At 34.0% G+C, this 23,861-nt stretch overlaps 1 protein-coding gene across 1 annotated transcript; it reads left to right on the top strand.

Moving 5' to 3' along the window:
* Positions 1–22,942, top strand: RGS18 (regulator of G protein signaling 18). Its single transcript, XM_040453612.1, has 5 exons — positions 1–317; positions 782–883; positions 1,961–2,022; positions 19,612–19,778; positions 21,239–22,942. Exons 1-5 carry the CDS (start codon positions 199–201, stop codon positions 21,494–21,496), a joined length of 708 nt encoding a protein of 235 aa, XP_040309546.1. The 5' UTR covers positions 1–198; the 3' UTR covers positions 21,497–22,942.
* The last annotated feature ends 919 nt before the right edge of the window (positions 22,943–23,861 follow it).

Raw genomic sequence — 23,861 nt, 5'->3', positions numbered from 1 at the left:
GTTCCTCAGTTCTACTTTTTTGTAGAGGCAGACACACAGCTCTGGACTCTTTTTTTGTTATTGTTTTTTTTGGGGGTTTTCTTTGGCAGTGCTGACAGAGTTGAGATAACTTTTTATTGTACCATGTATAACTGTGAAATACCATTAACAAGTGAAAGATGTAATAAACTAGACATCTCTTCCTTTTAGAGAAAGAAGATGGAAACATCTTTGGTTTTCTTTTCTCAATTAAATATGTGTGAACCAAAGGAAAAAGCTTTTTTCAAGTTAATACATGGTTTAGGAAAAGAAGAAACCAGCAAAGAAGCCAAAATCAGGTAAAATCAGTTTTATACTTCTAAAAACATGATTGATGTTGAATATTTGTTAGCAGTTGTTTTTAAAATATCTGGTTGAAAATATATTGACTGTACTGTTAAAACTGGAGGAAAAAGGTCTCTTTGTTAGGCGTAAACAACTGTCAAATCTAAAGTGTTTTTATTTTTTTTAATGCAACAATTTTAACCACACAAAAGAAGTAATAACAATCTTAATTAAAATATAGCCTCAAATACTTCCTAGTCACTGTGGGAAAAAACAAATATATTTCACATATGCTCTCCTAATTCCTCCACAAATTGAATGAAATTCATTAGGAAAACCATTTTGAGTGTGTGGAGAGTGGGTGGTGGATGAGAAGAGATGTTCAGGTGATTACCAATTCCAAATTTGTTCGACAGTCAGAAAGAAAGATTTTAATTGTCATCCAAATAGTCCTGAAGCTGATGCGTTTTCATTTCAGAGCTAAGGAAAAAAGAAATAGGCTAAGTCTTCTTGTGCAGAAACTTGAGTTTCATGAAGAACCCCCCTCCAGCAGATCTGGGAACTTGGCCAAAGAAACAAGGTGAATAACTTTTAATTATTTCAGGGGAGATTTTGCTGATTCTAACATTAAAGGTTTAAGAAAGAGGAAATTAGGGATTTGCATTTTATTGGAAATTACACCGTAATATAAGGAAGGTTAGAGATCTCATTTCAAAAAAACTAGGAATATTCCATAAAACTAAACTATTTTAATAGCTCAAATTAAATAACCTTATAAAAATTTAAAGGTGCTCTTTTAAAATTATATACCTGTCAATTTTAAATGATATATTTTACTCCTTATTAACTGATGAAATACTCATTAATTTAAGAGTTTTCACAATGTAATATTGTCATAGAGGAGAGCTATTCATCTCTTCCTTTAGTAGTTTGAAAAAAAAATTCCTCTAGGTATAAAAGAAAGAAAGCACAAAAAGGGATGTTTTGTCACTTTAGGCCATTTCTTCAATTCAAACAGAAAATGAAATAGCCTTATCTACTAGTATAATACAGATTCTTCCAAAAATGAAATATGACCAATAAAAGATCCAAAACAAATATATTATACTCTGTAAATTATAACTCTAAAATACTTGTTGTATTGCAGCTTTTTAAATATATTTCTTATCCCTTTAGAACTTCATTAGCCAAACTTCCTGTATCTGTTTTTTTTTTTTTTTTTAAATTGCTGCATATTGTGGTAAGAGCTTCAAGGAAATTGCAGTTAAAAAGTTTGACTAAAAGACACCGTCAGTTTATGTTCTTCTAATTGTTGAATTAAACTGGATATGCAGAAATGAATAAATTGTTTTCTTAAAAAAATAAAAAAGATAAGTGACCTGATTTCTTTTCCTTTGTTCTTAACCTAACACATGATTAATTTTAAATAAAATGATTTGTACACTCATGAGAAAATAATGAATGTTATTTTATTATATGTTAAACTTGACCAATGATTTTGAAGTTTCCAATGTAAAAACAACTTTCATTGAATAATAATAAAAGAAGAAACCCCATGAAATATGACTGAAAAGAGCAGTGTAATAGCATATGTTAGAGCAGATCCATAAACAGACTTTCTGCATACTCCATTATAAACATTTTGTTTCTTGAACAGAGTCTCCCCTGAAGAAGCAGTGATATGGGGTGAATCATTTGACAAACTGCTTTCCCATAAAGGTTAGTGGTATTTTCCCCAAATGCTTTACATCTTAATGGAAAACTGCACAACATATGCATGTAACTATACAAAACAGGCTGCAATAAAAATGTAGTCTGATTGGTAATTGATGGCAATCTGAGTTTCTGATCAAGAGAAATAACTAAAAGAATAGTCAACAAATGGAAAGTATTTCTTCAATATTCTAATTTTGCTGAGAAATACTTATTGTGGTTGAAATATTACCTCTTTGTGTCATGATTAACAGTTTCAAATTTTTCATTTATTGATTTTTTTAATGAGGTCCTTGGATTTTTTTATTTTTAATATTTATTTATTATTTATTTTGTGTGTGTGAGAGAGAGAGAGCAGGTGAGGGACAGAAAGAGAGAGGAAGAGAGAATCCCAAGCAGGCTCTGCACTGACAGTGCATAGCCTGATGCAGGGCTGGAACTCACAAACCATAAGATTGCGACCTGAGTTGAGATCAAGGGTCAGACGCTTAACTGACTGAGCCACCCAGGGACCCTAAGATCCTTTTTTTTTTTTTATTAAAAATTTTTTTAATGTTTATTTATTTTGAGAGAGAGAGAGAGACAGAGCATGAGTCGGGGAGGGGCAGAGAGACAGAGACACAGGATCCGAAGCAGGCTCAGTTCGCCAAGCTGTCAGCACAGAGTCCCACGCTTCAAGATCATGACCTGAACCAACATCAGTTGCTTAACCAACTGAGCCACCCAGGTTTCCCAATCCTTGTTTTTTTTAAATACTTGATTATCCTATGTTACTTTTATTTTTAAGTGATCCAAAATGTAAAGAAATTCTTTTATTGGAAATTCAGGAAACCCTCATGAAAATACTTATTTTTCTAAATTTTGTAAATATTTCACTCTTTGTATCAATAATCTCTTATGATGAGTTTTGTAGGTGACATGGAAGGTGAGGACAAATATTGAGTCCTTGTTTGACTATTCAACACTATGATAAAGCATGAGTCAGAAGATAGGCTGCCTAGATTGTTACTCTTTAGTGTCAACTTACATAAAGCAGCAGGGGTGTGAGCATTTTTTGTCTTTATTGAGTCCATGATTCCTTTCACGAAGCAAAATTGATAAGTTTAACTGAGTAAACGATGGGTCTGTGAACCACAGGGTTGATCATTTTCGGCAACCAAGCAGAGTTGTTTCAGAAACACTTTACCATTACACACTTCCTCAAGTGCACCACCTTTACTTGTATCTCAAAATTTCCCTGGTTCCTCACCTCATTCTTTGTCTAAAACACAAACCCTCCTTGCTCTTGCCCAGACCATTCCAAGATGAGGCTAGCTAAACTACTGTACTGTCACTCTACTGTTTATAGTATTGCTAGTGGAGTTCACATTCTAAGGTTTCTGTTGGAAAAAGAGGTTTCTGTTGCTAGGACAGCTAAGAGTGCACTACTTGTAATTTAGCCTCAAGTACTGTGCTCTGTTTGACGAAACACCAACTTTTCTTGTCTGTCTTCATTTTCTGTATTTTTCTCCTTCCTAGTTGTCCATCTCTGTAAGGTCTTGGTGTTCTGTTAATGCTTCCCTGAATTTACTGACACAACAATTCTATTTCTGTACACCATCCCTGAATACTTTCCCTCTTCCAATGAAAATACATTCTACTTCTGAATTGTAATATGGACTGAGAGAAAGAAAAATATAGGTAGAAAAACCAAGGCTTACATTTAAGCAAGAATGTAATCAATGAAAATGACATAAGAAAGAAGTTGATGCTAAAAAAAAAAAAAAGTAACTTCTTACTCCTTTCTCCTTATTTCACCTTAATACTGTATCAGTCCATATTTTGGAGAAGAGTAATTTAAACATCTTTCCTCAACTGCTCACTTTTCTTCATCCCCCATATCCAATCATTTTTTAACTATTATTCCAATTCTTGCTCAATATATGTCAAATCTGTCTTGTTCTCACTAACTCCACTGTCTTGGTTCAGGAATTTGTCAGTTCTTAAGACAAATTACAACAATCTATATAAAACTTTCCTCCATCATTAATTATGCTCCCCAAATTTCTTTCTTTTCTTATTTCTTAGTATTTCCAACATTTGAACACATCCCCCTTTATTCTCTTCACCAGTCACAGCAAGAGAAAAAAGGAATGGAATTCTTTCTTTCTCTTTCTTTCTTTCTTTTTCTTTCTTTCTGGAATTTGATAGTTTATTACAAGGAAGCATTTCATCTGTGGAGGCTCAGCCCAGTCCATCACCTGATAAATATTAAGTTCTTAAATAATATAACCAAATTTGTTGCGAAGAAAATGTTAGCCCACGTTTCCTTTGACATTTGAGTTCTGGTTCTCTTCAGCTACATAATGATTGCGTAATCTTAGTTAAGCTTCCTAATGTCTCTGACTTTCAGCTTCTTCAACTGTAAATGGAGATAACAGTCTTTAACTCCAATAGGAATGGGTTTCTCTCAGGATTAAATGAGATGATGAATACGAAACCAGTAACTGACACTCCATAAATGTGAATTATTACTGCTATTATGAAAAAATTAGAATTATCAACAATGAATTTAATAATCTTTTTCTATTTTCCAGTTCATTCCCAACAGGGTTAAATTTCAATTAAAAGAAATATATAAGCTGTATTTATTTATTGAACTTAATAAATTGGTACATAATAATTTCATCATATTCTCATGACTCAGAGAGAAGAAAGATTTAGCAAGGCTAATTAGTCCTACAGAAAATTCTCCCCTGGCATTCTGTAATCATTTTGCTTTGCAAGTAGTCAAACCTGAATGGAAAAAATTGAATCTGCTGCTGTCTCTCTTTTCTCTGCTGGTGGAAATATTAAAGAGCTGTGAAATAGCAATTTGAATCAAGAGAGTTCAACATGATAACAAAAGTCAGCACTGACCCACTTGGACATTATTATCATTGTTCATGATCAAAGTGCTAATTAAATTATATGGCATTCACAAAAAAATTATGTTACTAGTGTTCGTTTAATCAATCCCTCAAAATCCAATTATTTTTAATTGCAAAGCTTATCATAATATTAAATAATAAAGCTTAAAATAATCAGCTAAAAAGGTCTTTTTGGTTACAATGGTTAAATTCAGCTCAATTCTACTGACTTGACTCCAGACCAAAAAAAAAGGAAAGATCTTACTCATTAGTACCCTCCCCCCCCACACACACACATATGCACACACTTAAAGAAAGATCTTACTCTATCAAATTTTATGTAATTCCCCTTTGGTTAAATGAGTAAGTTTCTCAAATTCTATATGTCATGTCTATATAAAGGAAATAGAGATTGTATTAAATTTAGGCAAATAGGAAATGTAGTGATACATAACAAAATGTAAAATCAAAATACAATGGAAATTTGAGTATTTAGTTTGACAAAAATGGCTGATATTTAAAGCACTGTATGCTGATTATTACTATCTTTAGAAATGGAGCCACAGAGTAGATGGTTCTTACGCTAGATTTTAGGGGATTAATCAAAATTCACCAGCTGGACAAGAAAAGAGAACACCCAAGTGGAGAGTCATCATAGGCGTGGGGCATTAACCAGTTTAACTTAGGGAATTAAAAAGAAAGTAATTCTTTGTTGAGAAACATAATTTGAAAAAGGAAGCATGGCTTAGAGTGACACACAATAGACAGATAAGACTAAAACAGAAAAAGCATGATTTTTACTATATCTTCCATGGAAGCGACAGAATTCATGGAGTATTTAATAATTCCACTATTTTATCCAAATTTCATTCTTCAAATGTAGTTTTACTCTTTTAAAAAAACAGAAGATAAAATACAAGTAAATCTAAACAAAGTATGGACTTTAGTTAGTAAAAAGTTTCAGTATTTGTTTATTATCATATATGTACCTTACAAATGTAAGATGTTAATAATAAGAGGGAACTGGTTGTGGGATATAAGGAAACTGCACTATCTTCATAACTTTTCTGTAAATTAAAATCTATTCTAAAATAAAATATTCCTCATTTGTTTCTATACAGATATTAGGATACATTTTTTCCACCATCCCCGTTTATTGACAAATTTGTCTGGAATTGTGAAATGAATCATAAAAGTCTATAATTTAACTATACATTTATAAAAATCAGTAATTTTTTTTAATGTTTTTAATGTTTATTTATTTTTGAGAGAGAAAGAGAGAGAGAGAGACAGAACACAGCAAGGGAGGGACAGAGAGAGAGGAAGACACAGAATCCAAAGCAGGCTTCAGGCTCTGAGCTGTCAGCACAGAGCCTTGATGTGGGGCTCGAACTCATGAATGGTGAGATCATGACATAAGCCAAAGTTGGACACCCAAATGACTGAGCCACCCAGGTGGCCCTCCAAAAATCAATAATTTCCAAATGCTATTTAACAGAAATAAAATTTATGAATAAATCAAAAACCAATGTCAGATGATATCTAATTCATAATCACCAATTTCATATTTAGTTATCAGTCTCCTCATTCACTGATTGACTTTATAAAAGTAAATGCTATTAATATGAACTTAGCAAACCAATTAATACCAATAAAGTTATATATATACATATATATATTATACTTACATATATATGTATGTGTTTGTATGTATATAGGTATGTTCCATGTAAGACATCTTTGAAAATAAAATCATGATGTTGATCAATATATGTTTGAAAATTCTTAGCTAATTTTATAAATGTTATATAACTTGCAATGTATCATGTAGCCTTTCAAAAAATTTTTAAAGACATTGGATAAATGGGTACAAGGTTTCAACAGGCAGAAGAAAAAATAATTCCTGAGCTGAAAAAAAAGGCAGGAAAAGTGCTGGAGATTTTGTTGTAACTTGGAAAAGCAACCAGTTATCTTTCACTGAGGCAGAGTACTAAAAAAACATATTGGAAAATCAAGTTGGGGACAAATTTTGGAAGAGTTTGTCAGAAAACTCTGATGGACAGAAAAGTAGAATTCTATACATGTAATATGGACTACCCACAAGGTTGTTACAAATATAAAAGCTAACCTCACAGTAAGTGCTATTTTGGAAAGAAAATGGATGAACTTGGTGATTGATTGAATGTGTATGTGTGTTGTAAAGTGAGATGGTGAAGAGATATGAGACGAAGAAAAAGGATAAGCCAAAGTTCCCTAGATTTTATTCCACATTAAATAGGAAGATGACAGTGCCTTTTAAAGATGAGAAAAAGAGGTGGAAGAACAAGATTTGTGAGAAGATAACAGGTCAGAGTTTGAACTTATTTAGTTCCTGGTAAACTACATCAGAAGTTTTGCAGGGTTTTATAAGCATACACCTGGAATGTGGAAGAGTAATCGATCATAAATAGAGATTTTTCTAGCCATCTCACATAATTAATAATTGAGGATGTGAAAGAGGATGTTATTTCCTGCGGGGAGTCTCTATCAATAAGAAAATCTTTCCACTACATAACTGTATATTTTCCTGTGCACCCTTTTTTCCAGTCATTACAAATAATTCCGATATTTTTGACCTTTTCATTAATGAGTATTTGCTTGACTTTTTGCACCCTGAATTGTGGTTCAAATAAACTTAATTCTGGGAATAATTCATAATAGATGAGAGAAATAGAATATATAGGTCATTGCACCCCCTTGATTTAAAAGTATAAACTAATTATACTGTGGAAAATACTTATTACTGACTGAGTAAAGGCTGCAAGGAAATGAGTACTTCACTTTTGGGGAAGGAAATGAGTACTTCTCCTTACACTTTCTACCTTGTGGCTTTTCAACTTGCCCTTCCCGATTTTCGGTTACTGATTTTCTGCACGATAAGGGATTCCAGTGTTCTGCAAAGTTAAATTTCTGAGTCAAGCTGAATCAAGCTAAACACTCAATTTCTTAATCGTTTAAGAATAAAAATAAGTAAAATCCAGTTAAAACTAGGAATGGGTTACATAAGTAAATCATTATTGCAAAAGTAACCACAACATTCTGTGTAGGGTCAAGAGCTATAAAGCCCAGTATTAAAGGGGAAACAATGCAACCTAGTAATACTGTACTTGAGCTTCCAACTTCAGAGTTTCTTGACTTTTTGTTTCATTTGGTTTCTTGGCATCAGAAAAATACTCCAACAGATGCCAGCGTTTCAATTTAGAAACATGCAATCACAAGTGTTTCATATTTGTATGACACATTGAGCCAGCTTCTTCCAGTGTGAATTCTAATCCCAATAGGTTCCATCAGGCACTTATGGCAGCTGCATTCACCACTGCTGCCTCCTAAAGGACTGTTTGGTCAGTTACTCCGTCCGTGTGAGCAGTGGTTCCATGATGACCTGACAATGCAGCTGCCCAGAGTAAGAGAAACAGGAAGTCACTCATGTGCTGGGATAATCTTTCACAACATTGCTTTTTACTGTTTTTTTTTTAAGTTTTTTTTTAAGTTTTTATTTAAATGCTAGTTAGTTAAGCATATTACTTTTTAAAAAGTAATTTACTTGAACTTTTAAAATGAACTACTTCTCATTCATTTTTTTTTTATTTTTTAATGTTTATTTATTTTTGAGAGAAAGAGAAACAGTATGAGCTGGAGAGGTGCAGAGAGAGAGGGAGACACAGAATCCAAAGCAGGCTCCAGGCTCTGAGCTGTCAGCACAGAGCCCCACGCAGGGCTCGAATTCACGATTGTGAGATCATGACCTGAGATGAAGTCAGAGGTCCAAGCGACTGAGCCACCCAGCCACCCCTCATTCATTATTAACTCATTTCTTGAATCAGTATTTCTTCTTCTTTATTGTATTCATATATGCCAACAAAATCCATTCACTTTGATTTTCCCACTTATCAGCACTTTTTAGCACATTGCACTTCTCCTATTCAGAGTTGGACTTCACTCTGAGTGTCCATATCAAACTCAAGACCAATCATGGTAACAAAGGCCTTTTGCATGATATTTCAGAGCACAATGGCAGACATATAGTCAACACTCATATTTTATGAATTACTAAAGGACTGTATTTTAAGAAACATTTGTGCTATTTTCTGAAGTCTTCAATTTGAATTCCATACAAGCTGATTTTCCTGGGCTGCTCCAAATAGAATAAATCACCCCACAAATATCCTTCCTTAGTCCTTGGTATAGAAGTGTGTGCCTTGTCCATTAACCTTCATATTACTCAACACTAGGGATTTTGTTGTTTTATGGCAGTTTATAACTTTGAACAAAATACACTACAGTTCAGACGTCTGCTCTATAGTTTACCAGCTATAAATTTAGGGCAACTTAACTCTTTGAATCTCAACTTCTTTATTTATAAAAATGGGTATAAAAGGACTTACTCCACAAGGTTGACATGAAAATTAAATGGAGCCACACTAATAAAAGTCATATAGCAATGTGCCAAGACCTTAGCAAACACTCAAAACTTCCATTATAATTAATATTATTGCATTTTCAGTATATAATACAGTTCTCGGGCTCATACTAGGTGTTTCATAAATAGATGAAGAAAGTTATTTTTAATATGTAGCAATTTCAGTTGCCTGGCATATGGATGATCCCTTTTGGATGTTAGTGCAAAAATTGAGATCTATTAATAGGAAAAGTAATGATCATATTCTCCCAAAATTATGACATTTATTAAATCACTTTAGGAATAATTTGGCATTTAAAAATTGATCAATCATGCTTATGCATGTCATGTGGATAGAATAAACTGAAATCTGAAAAGTTTTTTCCTTCACTTGGGTCAATGTAACTTTATTCACAAGCCCAATAAAGCTTATAATTTATTTCCTCTTTCTAAACTAGGTTTAACCTGGAACAGATTATTGTCTCATTGTAAGATAGCAGGATTTTTTTTAACGTTTTATTTATTTTTGAGATAGGGAGAGACAGAGCATGAACGGGGGAGGGTCAGAGAGAGGGAGACACAGAATCTGAAACAGGCTCCAGGCTCTGAGCTGTCAGCACAGAGCCCGACTTGGGGCTCGAACTCACGGACCGTGAGATCATGACCTGAGCCAAAGTCGGCGGCTTAACATACTGAGCCACCCAGGCGCCCCATGACAGCAGGAATTTTATTTTTAGTCTAAAACATATACATTTTAGGTATTTGAGGAAAAGCTTCTGTGTATCAAAATGCTTCAGAGAATCATTACCCATTCATATTTCCCTTGCACCTTCTGAGAAAAGCACACTGCTCAACATGAGAAATAAATCTTGAAAATGAAACACAAAGTGAGCTAAAGAAATTAGGAAAGTGGTTAAATATCACCTATATTGATCATTCTTGCTATTCTCAGTGATAAGAATTTGTTGACTCACTCAGGAACTGCTTAGCACTAAGAGCTTTTTAAGAAAGTTCTGTTTAACCAGGAATTATCTTACCAGCATCTAGTGACTGTAGACAAGTTCTGAGTTGCTTGTCAGTCTTAACTGATAGCTTCTCAAATCTTGTAAGCCCAATCTTTGCTTGTCTTCCTAGTTTTTCCACGAACAGTTAACCATCAACATCTGCTCAGTGTTAATTTACTGAGAAAGAAAAATGGCAGAATCTCCCTCTTTATCTCAGTAAAAACGCCAGCGGCAGGAGCAGTGGGTAGAGACATGATTCTTTTGTCATGGTTGTGGTTGGAGTGATGCCATAGTCAATATTTTGGAAATACTTGTAGGTTGTCATGTCATTTTCTGTTCCTGTATCTCAAATATATGTTTTAATTGCTTACAACATTAAAAAAAAATGATGCTTCATGACAAAGAGGACAAGTTCGGGGCGCCTGGGTGACGCAGTTGGTTAAGCGTCCGACTTCAGCCAGGTCACGATCTCGCGGTCCGTGAGTTCGAGCCCCGCGTCGGGCTCTGGGCTGATGGCTCAGAGCCTGGAGCCTGTTTCCGATTCTGTGTCTCCCTCTCTCTCTGCTCCTCGCCCGTTCATGCTCTGTCTCTCTCTGTCCCAAAAATAAATAAACGTTGAAAAAAAAAATTTAAAAAATAAAAAGAGGACAAGTTCTATATATAGGAGAAATAAATGGTGAAATGTAAAGCATCATTTGAGGATTGTATTAGTTTCCCATTGCTACTGTAACAAATTACTATAACTTTAGTGGCTTCAAACAACACAAATCTCTCTTATAACTCTGTAGGTCAGAAGTATGGTATGGGTCTCATTGAAAAAAAAAGTCAAGGTGTGAATAGGCTGCTGTCCCTTCTGGAGGGTCTAGGGGAGAAACCCTTTCCTGCTATTCAGCGTTTTAGCAGAATTCAGTTATTTGTAGTTTTGGACCAAAGTCTCCATTCTCTTGCTGGCTCTAAACTGATGGCCATTCCCACCTTCTAGAAGCCACCACATTTTTTGGCTCATGATCATCTTCTTTCATTTTCAAAGTCATTAACAGTCCTTCTTGTATTGTATCTCTCTGACCCACTCTTCTGCCTTTTTCTGCTTTTAAGGATTTATGTGCTTAGATTGGACTTGATTATTCATCTGGGTAATCCAGGATACTCTCCCCATCTCATGGTCCTTAACCACACTCACTTTTTCCAGGTAAGGTAATGCATTCACAGGTTTTGTGGATTAGGGCATGGACATCTGTGGAGGGCTGTTGCTCTGCCTACCATAGGAAGTGTTACCTTCCTGAGACAGATACACTTCTACAATTTGTTTTGTTTTGTTGTTTGAAAATGAGATCTGGGGAAATTGAACTTATCTGAAACTCAGTTTCCTCATCTATGAAAATGAATATAAGACATATCCCAAGCAACTGTTGTAAAAGTTAAATGGCTAAATGTGGTAGTGCATATAAGCAGCACTTAGCCCTCAGAACCTCTAAACATGTCACAAATGCCAGATCTCTTAATTGCCTTCATTCTACCAATAGATTCATTCTTCTTGCTTCACTCAATATGGAACTTTTTTCTTAATTAAAAAAAATTTTTAATATTTATTTAATTTTGAGAGAGAGAGACACACACAGAGTGCCAGTGGGGGAGGGGCTGTGAGAGAGAGACACAGAATCTGAAGCAGGCTCCAGGCTCCGAGCTGCCAGCCCAGACCCCAACGTGTGGCTCAAATCCACAGACCATGATATCGTGACCTGCTTATCCAACTGAGCCACCCAGGTGCCTCAGAACTTTTTATATTAGACACCATCACTGACCATAAGGAATAGTGCTAGACAGAAGTGAGTATAAGAAATTAATGTAGGTGAAAATGAATCAAGGGGGAAAAAAAGCTATCACTTTATTTCACAGTATTTTTTCACCATAATGCTAGAATGCTTGCTTCTTTTAATATATTGCTAAATTTAAGTCTTTAATATTTTTTCAGATTCTTTGCATCTGTGATCATGAGGGATCTAGGTCTGTAATTTTCTTTTTGCTTTCTTTCTTAATATTTATTTTATTTATTTTGGAGGAGGCAAGTTTTGGTATGAGAGTTATCCTAGCTTCTTAAAATGAGGGGGAAAGTATTCATCCCTCCACTGTTTTAGAATACTTTCTCTCTTTTTTTAGGGAGAGAGAGAGAGAGAAAGAGAGAGAGAGTACACACATGTGAGCACAGGTTGGAGCAGAGAGAGAGACAGAGAGAGATAGAATCGTAAGCAGGCTCCACTCTTAGCTCAGAGCCTGACTCAGGGCTCCATCCCATGACCTTGGGATCACTACCAGAGCCAAAATAGAGTCAGACGCTCAACCACCTGAGCCACCCAAGTACCACTAGAACACTTTTTCTTAAAGGTTTGATAAAATTCACCAAATCTGGGCCCAAAATTTTTTAGGGAGAAGAGAGAATATTTTTATTATAAAATCTGTTTATTAATTGGATTAGGGCAATCAGATTTTTTACTTCCTCGGTGTCATTTTGGGTAGGTTTTCTTTTTTTAATGATTTTCTCATTTTATTTAAGTTACATTTATTGGTGTGAAGTCATTCATAATATTTACAGTCTTTTTACTATATGCCAGATATGTGGTAATATCCCTGATTTGCTTCCTACTATGAAGCAGGCTTACTAGGGGTTCTATTTTATTAACGTTTTCAAGGAACCAACTTTTGGCTTTTGTTAATTTTCTCTGTTTTTTTTTTCCTTCATATAGATTTCTGCTCAGTTTTTAATTATTTTTCCTCTCTACTTACTGTGGTTTTAAATTGTTCTTATTTTCAAGCTTCTTAAAGTAGAAACTTAAATCTTGATTTTCATACCCTTTTTTTATTAGTACAACTTTACATGTAATGAATTTTCCTCTAAATATTGTTTAAACTCTACCCCACAAATTTTGATGTGCCATATTTTCATTATAATACAATTGTAAATATATCATAATTTCTCATGTAATTCTATATTGACCTATGAATTTATGTGTGTATTTTATTTTCAAATATATGGAGACTTTTATAGCTATGTTACTAGTTATAATTTTTTATTAAAACCCTTGTGGGCAAAGGACATACTCTGTAAGGTATCAGTCTTTTGAAGTTTGTTTAGATTTATTTTATACCCTATCTAGCATGTGGTCTGTCTTGGATAATCTTTTCTTGTTCTCTTGAATTTTATAAGTGTTTTATAATTAGCAATTAGGTCAATTTGGTTGATAATGTTTTACATTACTTTATCAATATTCTGTCTACATGTTCTATAAATTTATACATGAATATAATTAAAATCTACAATTATATTATAATTTTTTTACTTCTTTCAGTTCTTCCACTTTGCTTCATTTATTAAAGCTCTTCATATATTAAAGGTCTACAATTAAGATCATGTATATGAAGAATTGTTATATACTACTTTACAATTACGAAATGGAAAGACGCTCTTTTGAAGTCACTGTGTCAGGCCACATCAAATTGTGTTTTTGGGTTTGTTTTGTTTTGTTTTGTTTTGTTTTGTTTTGTTTTCTTCTCCCCTCCCTCTCTACTGAGAGAGAGCCATATCAAATTGTTTTTATACAGATTTCTTATGCAAAACACCTTGTGAATCATTTTCATCTTTTTATACTACCTTCCTGGTATTTTATTTTTAGCATGAGTCTCATAGCCAATATATAGTCGTTTTAATTTTTAATAAAATCTGACCATCTCTGACTCTTAATCAGAATGTTTAGTCCATTTAAATGTAATGTCATCATTGATATAAATGGAATCTATAGATTACATCTTATTTCCTGGTTGTCCCATAATTTTGTGTGGTCATTATTCTTTTCCTCCTTTCCTTTTCCTTAGATTAAATAATTTCTATTCAACTCTGTTCTAGTTTACTTGCCCTTTCTTCTTTAATTTGTTGTCATGCCCATTCAATAACTTTTGACCCCAGATATTTTTAAGATTCAGATCTAGAATTTCCATTTGATTCTGTAGTTTCAGTTTCTATGCTGAGTTTTTTGCATTTATTTACTCATTATGCCTTAATTATTATGTTCTTCAACAAATTAATAATAGCTTTTTTACTGTCCTTGCATGCTACTTCCAATATTTTGGATACTTCATGGTCAGTTTCTTTTTTTTTTTATTTCATTTATTTATTTTGAGAGAGAGAAAGAGAGAGAGAGGGTGGGAGAGGAACACAGAGAGAAAGAGAGACAGAAAGGGCTCACTTCATATGTTTCTTTTCTCACACTGTTTCCAGTTCCTATTACCAGTTGTATTATGCTTGACAACTCCTGCCTTGATACTGGGTCAAGTTTTATGGTTATGTATGGTCAGAAGGCAAATTGGGTTCCTGCTACTCTGTCATGGCCCTCTTATTTATAGTTTAATAGTAAATATGTCTTCTTATTAACATGGGGCTCTGTAGATTAAATCAAGAACTTTGTCTACTTTGTTTAGCTGGATTCTTCAGTATTGAGAACAGTGTCTGTGATATAATTAGCACTCAATAAATGTTTTATTTTTTTATTTATTTAAAAAAATTTTTTAATGTTTATTTATTTTTGAGACAGAGAGAGACAGAGCATGAAGGGGGAGGATCAGAGAGAGGGAGACACAGAATCTGAAACAGTCTCCAGGCTCTGAACTGTCAGCACAGAGCCCGCCATGGGGCTCAAACTCACAGACCGCGAGATCATGACCTGAACTGAAGTCGGCCACTTAACCGACTGAGCCACCCAGGCGCCCCAATAAATATGTTTTAAATAAATTAATGTGTTGCTCACTGGAGAATTTGGGATGAAAACAAACTTACTTAATAAGATAGTTGACCAAAGTTAGGAATACAAAATAGAATTAGGAATATGCTTGAATAGCCCACAGTGATATCCAAAAGGGAGCAATGTACCCCCAGGAAAATATTTCAGCTTGTCTGAAATTACATAGGATGGCATTTACCACAAACTCTAACCTTGAAGGTTGTGAATATTGATGTTGTCATCTTGTTAACACACCATGGACCCAATTCTCAGTAGAAGGCTCACATTGGCAAAACTCACGAGGCCAACCTCCAACTTACTAATAGAGATTCAGAAATAAAACGCATCAGTTGCCATTTCTCTCCCTTTCTGTTTGCTCAAACAAGTAAAATTATAATAAAAATTCTGCCTGAGAAGCTTGAAATTAGAACATTAATTAAATATTTAATAACAATAGGCTAAGATAAGTTTTGACTTTTAAATGAATATATTATTAATTTAATACCTTATGTATCCATATTTATAATATGACAAGATTTTTTGTTTTGTTTCTTTGTTTACTGCCTTTTTATACGTACTGGCTTTAACAATTTCTTTCCTAATTATTATAGAATTGATGTTTTATGAAGAACACAAAACATTTTCCAAAACTTTTTTATTTTTAATGAAATTTTTTCTCATGTATTTAATTATTTGTAGATCATTTATTTCAGTAAGTAATTATTGAATGGTTTCTTCATGTTGGACATTTGGTGGCAAATTAGACAAGGGTCTTCATCTCATGAATCTTAAAAAGTAGCATGAGATATAAAAGCAAGCAAGCAACTGTAGCACAATGTTCTAAGTTCTTGGATCTTAAAATGTGAAAAAGAGAGTGGAAAGAGATGAAGGGCACCTGGAAAATTTTAAACAGTGAAGAAACATGATAAGGTCTATACTAGCAAGATAATACTGACCAGACTGTGGATAATAAACTAAGAGGTTGTGGGAAGAAATAAGGGAATCCTGGAGCCAGGGTCACTAATTAGAAGGTTGTTATAATAATCCATGGGTAAAATAACTCTAATAAGTAAAATACGTTTAAGAAAACCAGCCTCTTTATGTTTTTCAATGGGCAAATAGTTAAACAAATGGTGGCATATTATTATCTTACTTGTGATACTTACTGTATTACACTTGACCCTTGAACAACATGGGTTTGAAATGCACAGGTGTACTTACTCTTGGATTTTTTCAATGAACACAGTGCAATACTATAAATGCATTTTTTCTCTTCCTTATGATTTTCTTAATAATAGTTTCTTTTCTCTAGCGTACTTTATTGTAAGAATACAGTATGTGATACACATACATACAAAATGTGTGTTAATCAACAGGTTATATTAGCTGTAAGGCTTCTGGTCAACAGTAAACTATTAGCAGGATAGTTTTTGAGAAGTTAAAACTTACAAGTGGATTTTCGATTGCATGGCACCCCTAACCCTTGCATTGTTCAACAACAACTGTATAGTTTTGGAAGATGTTACCTTGGTGAAAACTGGGTAAAGAGTACATGGGACCTCTGTTCTCCTACAACAACATGTGAATTTATAATTTTGTCAAAATAAAGAAGTTTAATTTTTTAAAATGTATATAGGCCAAAAAAATGTAGACTATCAGGGACACCTGGATGGCTCAGTCAGTTAAGCATCCAACTCTTAATTTCAGCTCAGTTCATGATCTCACAGTTTGTGGTTCAAGCCCCACATCAGGCTCTCTGCTGACAGTGCAGAGCATTCTTTCTCAAAATAAACAAATATATAATCTAAAAAAATTTTTTAAAAAGTAGAATATCATAAAAAGTTTAATGAGCACTAGTTTTAAAGTCAGTTTGTGTTAGAGAGGAATTCTAAGCCTGCCACATTCTAGCTATGAAAACTTAACCTGACTGAACTTTAAATAAATAATAGTCATCAAGACCATTATCATCACCACCAGCACTGAAACCCATACAGTATACATACTATGTGCCAGTCACTGATTTAAGCACTTTGCATGTTTTAACACTTTTAATTCTCTCCTCTCTTGTTTACTTCTCTCATGGTTTGCTGACTTACTTTAGTGATATACTTGTATTTTGTGTCATAATTTACATCCTTTTATTTTCTTAATCCCTTGACTTATTTTTTATAGATATACTTACTTTTACTGTTTTCGTGCTTTCTACTTTTCTTACTTCTACTTATGGTTTTCCTTTCCTTTCATAGAGTTCCTTTTAGCATTTCTTTTAGGGATGGTTTAGTGGTCATGAATTCCTTTAAATTTTGTTTGTTTGGTAATCTCTTTATCTATTCTTCTATTCTAATGCTAGCCTTCCTGCATGGAGTATTCTTGGTTGCAGGTTTTGTTTTTGTTTCTTTTCTTTTAGCACTTTGAATATATCATGTCACTGTATTCTGACCTCCAAAGTTTCTGCTGAAAAATCAACTGATAGACTTTTAGGGTTTCCCTTGTATGTAACTGTTTTCCTTTTTTTTTTTTTTTTTTTTTTTTTTTGATGCTTCTAAAATTCTCTTTTTATCTCTACTTCTTCCCATTTTAATTTCTATGTGTCTTGGTGTGGACCTCCTTGGGTTGATTTTGTTGAGTCTCTCTGTGCTTCCTGGATCTGGGTTTCTGTTTTCTTCCCCAGACTGGCAATTTTTCAGCTATTATTTCTTTAAATAAAATTTCTTCCCCCTTTTCTCTCTCTTTTTCTTCTGGGATCTGTATAATGAAAAAGTTATTATACTTGATGGTATTGCTGAGTTCCCCAAGTCTATTTTTCTATTTTGTCCTGCTCTTTTATTTGGGACATAGCCCCTGTCTCCTCATTTTGTCTAGCTCTATGTATATCTTTCTATGTGTTAGGAAAGTCAGCTATATCTGCTCTTGAAAGTAATGGCCTTATGAAGAAGTCTTGTGGTTCCCTATAGTGCGATATTCCCTGTTCAGCAGAACCTGGAGCATTAGGGGTGTCTTCTATGTGTGTTATGTGTGTTATACTATTATGGCTGAGCCTGGGGTGCCTGACATGAGGGTCCATTTCTCTCCCCTTTCAGGGCCTTCAGCATCCCTTCCTCCTACAATCGTATGGATCCATTTGACTCCTAACTATGTCTCTTTCCTTCCTACCTACTTCAATGTGTCCTCTTCTCTACATTCTCTACATTTAGCTGTGGAGTGTCTGTTCTGCCAGTCCTGAGGTCATTCTCTTGGTTATTTACACTGATGTGGTTGCTATTTATGGAGCAAAATGAGCTTAGGGTCCTCCTTCTCCATCTTCACCTGAAATCAATGCTTTTAATTCTCTAAACAGCCCTATCTGGTAGGTATCATCATTATCTTAATTTTAAATATTGAGAAAATGAGGCAATGAAAGAAAAGTATTTCACTCAGGACCACATAGTAACTGGCTGAATATGAACTTGAAACCGGGTTATCTTCCAAAAGGCTTGATACCAATGACTAACATTGAAGGAGCTCAGGAAAAAACTAAAAATGGAGACCTCCATACTAAATGTCTAAATGCTTAAGAGCTATAAATCAAGCTAACAAACTGTCAAAAATGTATATATTTCATCCTTCTATTTAGACAAATATACTGTGTAACCATTAAGTTTAAATTTAAAATTCTCAGACTTTTTACAGTTCTACTCTATCAACATGGACTGCCTCTCTTCTCTTTCCACTCATGGTTTGGTTCCACACTGTGAAAATTCTTTTTGTACATTTTTTTGGACACCCCAGCCTGAAGATCCAAGTCCTGTCCTAAGGATATACATACCATTGAGTCAGTGTGCCTTTAGTGGATGAATTTAGGGAAAGAAGACCATGCAAACCCTGGTAACACAGAGCTTTTAGATAGGGAATTCCAGGGTCCTGTATACAAAAGCATAGTCTAGAATTGGGGGGATGAACTCCAGATAGAATGGTTTCTTGACTCTGTAGAATAACGCCCACACCCCTGAGAGAGGCGCTGAGAGATCTGAAAGAAACCCAAGCAAGGTCCTGAATAGGGGTTTGTCACTCTTACTCAGATCTAAGTGTGATACAGCCTCATTTCAACAGGAATGATACTTACCTTTTATAATTGTGAAGATTACAGCTTATTTACATGATGTCCCTCATTATATTCTTCAAGATGTGTGTTACTTCACTGCATTAGAGGGAAGAGGTAGTTATTCTGTTAACATTTGCAATTGTACTTTAATATCAAGTAGTACATTACTGGAGGGGAGTTGGGCAGGGGATGGGTTCCATAGGTGATGGATATTAAGGAGGGCACTTGTTGTGATGAGCACTAAGTCTTATATGTAAGTGATGAATAACTAAATTGCACACCAGAAACAATATGACACTGCATGTTAACTAACTGGAATTTAAATAAATATTTGGAGTAAAAAATAATATTATGTAATATAATTTCTCAGCATTAATATTCTATAGTTAAAATATATCACTTCTTTTCTTGGTAGATGGACTAGAGACTTTTACCAGATTTCTTAAAACTGAATTCAGTGAGGAAAACATTGAATTTTGGATAGCCTGTGAAGATTTCAAAAAAAGCGAAGACCCTCAACAAATTATCCTTAAAGCAAAAGCAATATATGAGAAATTTATACAGAATGATGCTCCACAAGAGGTATAGTAGATGATCGTAAAAATTTAAAACTGTTTGAAAAATTTTTTGAGAAAGTCTGCCTTGATCAAATTGATATCCTCATACATTCCACCAAAAGGTCAATATTTCACTGAAGTAAAAATGGGTATTAATGTAAATTCCTACATACAAACAAAATTCACTGTAAGACTTTGCCATGGAAATAAAATTATAATTGAAGTCATTACTTGGGGTTATTTTTATTCTAGACTAAGAGTCAATGCAATTATTTGCAACATTTAGATTCATTCACTTATCCATATTAATAACCTAAATATAAGCAATGTCTCATCAAAACTAATGATTTCTATAAGTGAGGAAGGCAAGAGAAATTAAGAAGTTTTTATAATGTGCCATTTTAGTGTGAACTCATCTACCAATGCAAAGTTTTGATTGCCCCAAAATAATTATTCCTCCACTTTAAGATAGACTAAAGAAAATTTCGTAATAAATAGTTGAGGGAAACCTAATGTGGCAATGGTTCAAGTAAAAAAACAGTTGTGATTTTCTTTGACCACAAGCTCAATGTGAGATAACTGTGTGATACAACTACTAAAACAATAGCTATAAAACTAGCCAATATTACCTGACTACCCTCAAAAGTAATTTAAATAGAGTTTCTATATTTCTGTGTGTTCAAAAAATAGTGTTTCTTCGCTAAAGGAGTAGAACTGGTAGTCTATCACTGGTAAGAGTTCTGTTTTACTATAAATTACTATTGTCCATGAGGTAGCATCATCTATGTGGATATCATTTCACATGGAATGATGATTGCTTTTCTCGTTTCAGCATGTTTCAGTTGGTTCTGTGTTTCAGTGCATTATTCTGTTTTTCCCATGGCCAACCTTATACATGGATTTTTAAAAACAGCTAGTTTTATGGTGTTACCTATGAGGGAAAAGGAAGGACCCTTACCCGAAAACACCTCTACCAGAATCAGATATAGCAGTAGTAGTTTCATAAAACCATTGAAAGATTTTATATCTTTATAAGATCTCCATTTTCAGCACACATTTGCTTGTAAGAAAGCATCATAATAAAATGAAAAGAGCATGGTGATTTAAAAAAAAAAAGCCCCACATTGAAATCCTAGATATGCCCCAAACTCACTGCCCTCACTCAAAATAATTTGATTTCTGTGAAGCTTACTTTCCACTTTGAAAATGAGCTACCCTGATGGTCTTTATGATATTTACCATGTTTCATTATCTTAAATTAGCAGAAGTGAGAAGGACCAGGAGCGTAGGAAGAGAAGACCCTGATGAAATGCCAACCCAGAGTAAATCATTGGCTCCCTAGACCCATAACAAAGAAAATCACCCAAACATTCAAGTACATTATGCCCACTCCAACACTGGATCAGTCCTGCACTTTGTTTTTCAAAGGTGTTTACTTAAGTAGATTGACTATATTCATGCTTTTTTGTTATTATTATCATCCAGGTTAACCTTGATTTTCACACCAAAGAAGTTATTACTAAGAGCATCACCCAACCCACCCTACACAGCTTTGATGCTGCACAAAGCAGAGTGTATCAGCTTATGGAACAAGACAGTTACACACGTTTTCTGAAATCTGACATCTATTTAGACTTGATAGAAGGAAGACCTCAGAGACCAACAAATCTTAGAAGACGATCACGCTCATTCACCTGTGCTGAGTTCCAGGATGTAAAGTCAGATGTTGCCATTTGGTTATAAAGAAAATTAATTTTGTTTATTTTGATGGCAAATTTGTAATCTGTTTCTAAGATATAGAATATTTACTTTTTACAAGTGGGTACATCTTTTAAAATAAAACACACCATGTCAATGGATTTTTAAAATGTAAATCAAAACTTACATTCTAACAACACATACTGTATCTGCCAATTTATTCTGTAAAACCTTCCATTTGACTTCATTCCATTCATAATCACAAAAACATTACTTAATTAAAAAGAAGTAAAGAAGTAATAATATTTTATGAGACTGTAAAGTTGAATTAAAGTTAAGCTTTTGCAAAATTGTCAATGGTTAGACCCAATATCTACTTTGGATTATTTTTCTAGATTAAACAATTTATTGCTCAGATATCCATATATTCAGAACACAGTTTCCATACTGATGAAGACTCTTTCTCTTTCAGTCATAGAGAGTGTAGAAGTGATCTGGTTCTACAATAGGAGAAGACAATCATTTGCTCTTGTGTTACTAACACTGGTTCATGAATAAGCATTGTGTCACCTCTAGTTATAAACCAGAAATGGGAACTTTGGGGAAGACACATTCACATCTATAGAATTTCCAAGTTCAACATAACCCATATTGATAACTGAGAATAGGATCCACATGTGGGCTCATTCCTAAATAAACATGGGCTTACCCAATAAGTGGAGCACATTTCTGGTGGTCACAGAAACATGACCAGGTCATACATAGCTCCAGGTTGAGACTAGGAGCATCTTCTTACCTGCTAACATAAGTAACCTGCTACTAAAATAGTGGCAGTCAGTGGTTTGAATGACGCCCAGAGGAAGTTTACCCCCAGCTGTAGTTAGGTTTCGTGCTTAGACTTTTAGGATTGGGATGAACGTTAGAAATGAGAGGAGGTAAAAAAGCAAGGAGTCAAAGGCCCTGGAGACTCATGCATCTGCTACATTGGCTCATAGAAAGAAAGTGTTCCCCATTGATCATGTTCTTATTTCAAGTCTCATTGAATCATTTAATTCTATCTTATTCAAAATAAGATTATGGTAATAAATATATGTCTCTACTTTAGGGAAATATTTAATTTTCAATGTGTGCTGCATGTAAATGCCTATATAATTAAAGATGTCATACATTTGGCTTTGGCAAATGTTATATTAGTTGAAATGTAAAATATAAAAATCATGGATTACCTATAGTAATAAATATTTTTAATTTCTTCTTTTGTACAGTTAATGTTTATTTTACCATTAAGTGTTCTTGCTAATTATTGAATATTCTTTCTGTCATCAAATTACACATAGACATATTTTCTTATTTTAGAATGATAATGGAATAGAAAGAATTAAAATGTTTTGTCACTGATTTTAATGCTAATTCAATTCTTTATACAGTTATAGATATGAAAACAAGGTATCATGCTTTTCAAAAATCAACCAAGAAAGTTATTTTTTCTTTGGGTTATTTGTATTTTATTTTTTGTCTGATTGCCTCATGCACAGTTAAGACTTGATACAAGGTACCTTTTTTATGTTTATTTATTTATTTTGAGACAGAGACAGCACATGTGGGGGGGAGGGGCAGGGGAGGGACAAAGAGAGAGGGAGAGAAAGAGAATCCTAAGCAGGCTTTGCACTGTCAGCACAGAGCCAGACACAGGAGTCAATCCCATGAACCATGAGACCATGACCTGAACTGAAATCAAGAGCCAGGTGCTTAATTGACTGAGCCACCCAGGCATCCCTGCAAGCTTTCTGATATCATCAGAAAAATCATGGGCTGATTTTAACAGCATTGTTCTAGGACTACAAATACATATTATGTAGTTTTTTTTTTTTTATTTGTAATACTTCACAGATGTGTCCAATATCTTGTTTAAAATATTCAATGGGACCCTTCAAAAACATACCAAGGATAATGTGGCCACAAACAGAAAATAAAATAAACATTTGGAGCAGTGAAAGAAGCCGAGCGAAACTGTGCAGACAGTACTGAGCAATGGCTGAAGGAATTGCAGAAATATATGATAAAAGTCTGAGATCTTGAGAACCTCAGTGCCTGGGCTCCCTAAACAGATGTATAAGCCTCAGAAATTCATTTAACTTCTAAACATATCTATCTTAACCATGTTTTGTTTAATAAAAGGGCTCAGCATTTCTAATTCTAATCCTCTTTATGGTCCCTACATTTACTGATTCTAAGTACATCACCTGATATTCTCCAAAGCACCTCTTGATTAATGCCCAAGGAAGGAAAAGAGGCAAATATGTATAGTTAATGAAGGAAAACTTCAGACTAAAAGTTAATATGGGATATTGGTCTAATAGTAAGGAATAATTTTATAGAAAACTTAGAAATACATGAAAGGAAAGAAACC

Source organism: Herpailurus yagouaroundi, unplaced genomic scaffold, assembly GCF_014898765.1.
Source record: "Herpailurus yagouaroundi ecotype Mexico unplaced genomic scaffold, PumYag 209, whole genome shotgun sequence".
NCBI classification, from domain to species: Eukaryota; Metazoa; Chordata; class Mammalia; order Carnivora; family Felidae; genus Herpailurus; species Herpailurus yagouaroundi.
This window is presented reverse-complemented; position numbering and strand designations above follow the sequence as displayed.

Excerpts from the sequence above, each read along its gene's own strand:
- RGS18 (XM_040453612.1), top strand. The coding sequence starts at position 199 with ATGGAAACATCTTTGGTTTTCTTTTCTCAATTAAATATGTGTGAACCA. Across the intron at positions 318-781 it reads AGCAAAGAAGCCAAAATCAG|AGCTAAGGAAAAAAGAAATA; the intron begins GTAAAATCAGTT and ends TTTTCATTTCAG. Across the intron at positions 2,023-19,611 it reads CAAACTGCTTTCCCATAAAG|ATGGACTAGAGACTTTTACC; the intron begins GTTAGTGGTATT and ends TTTTCTTGGTAG.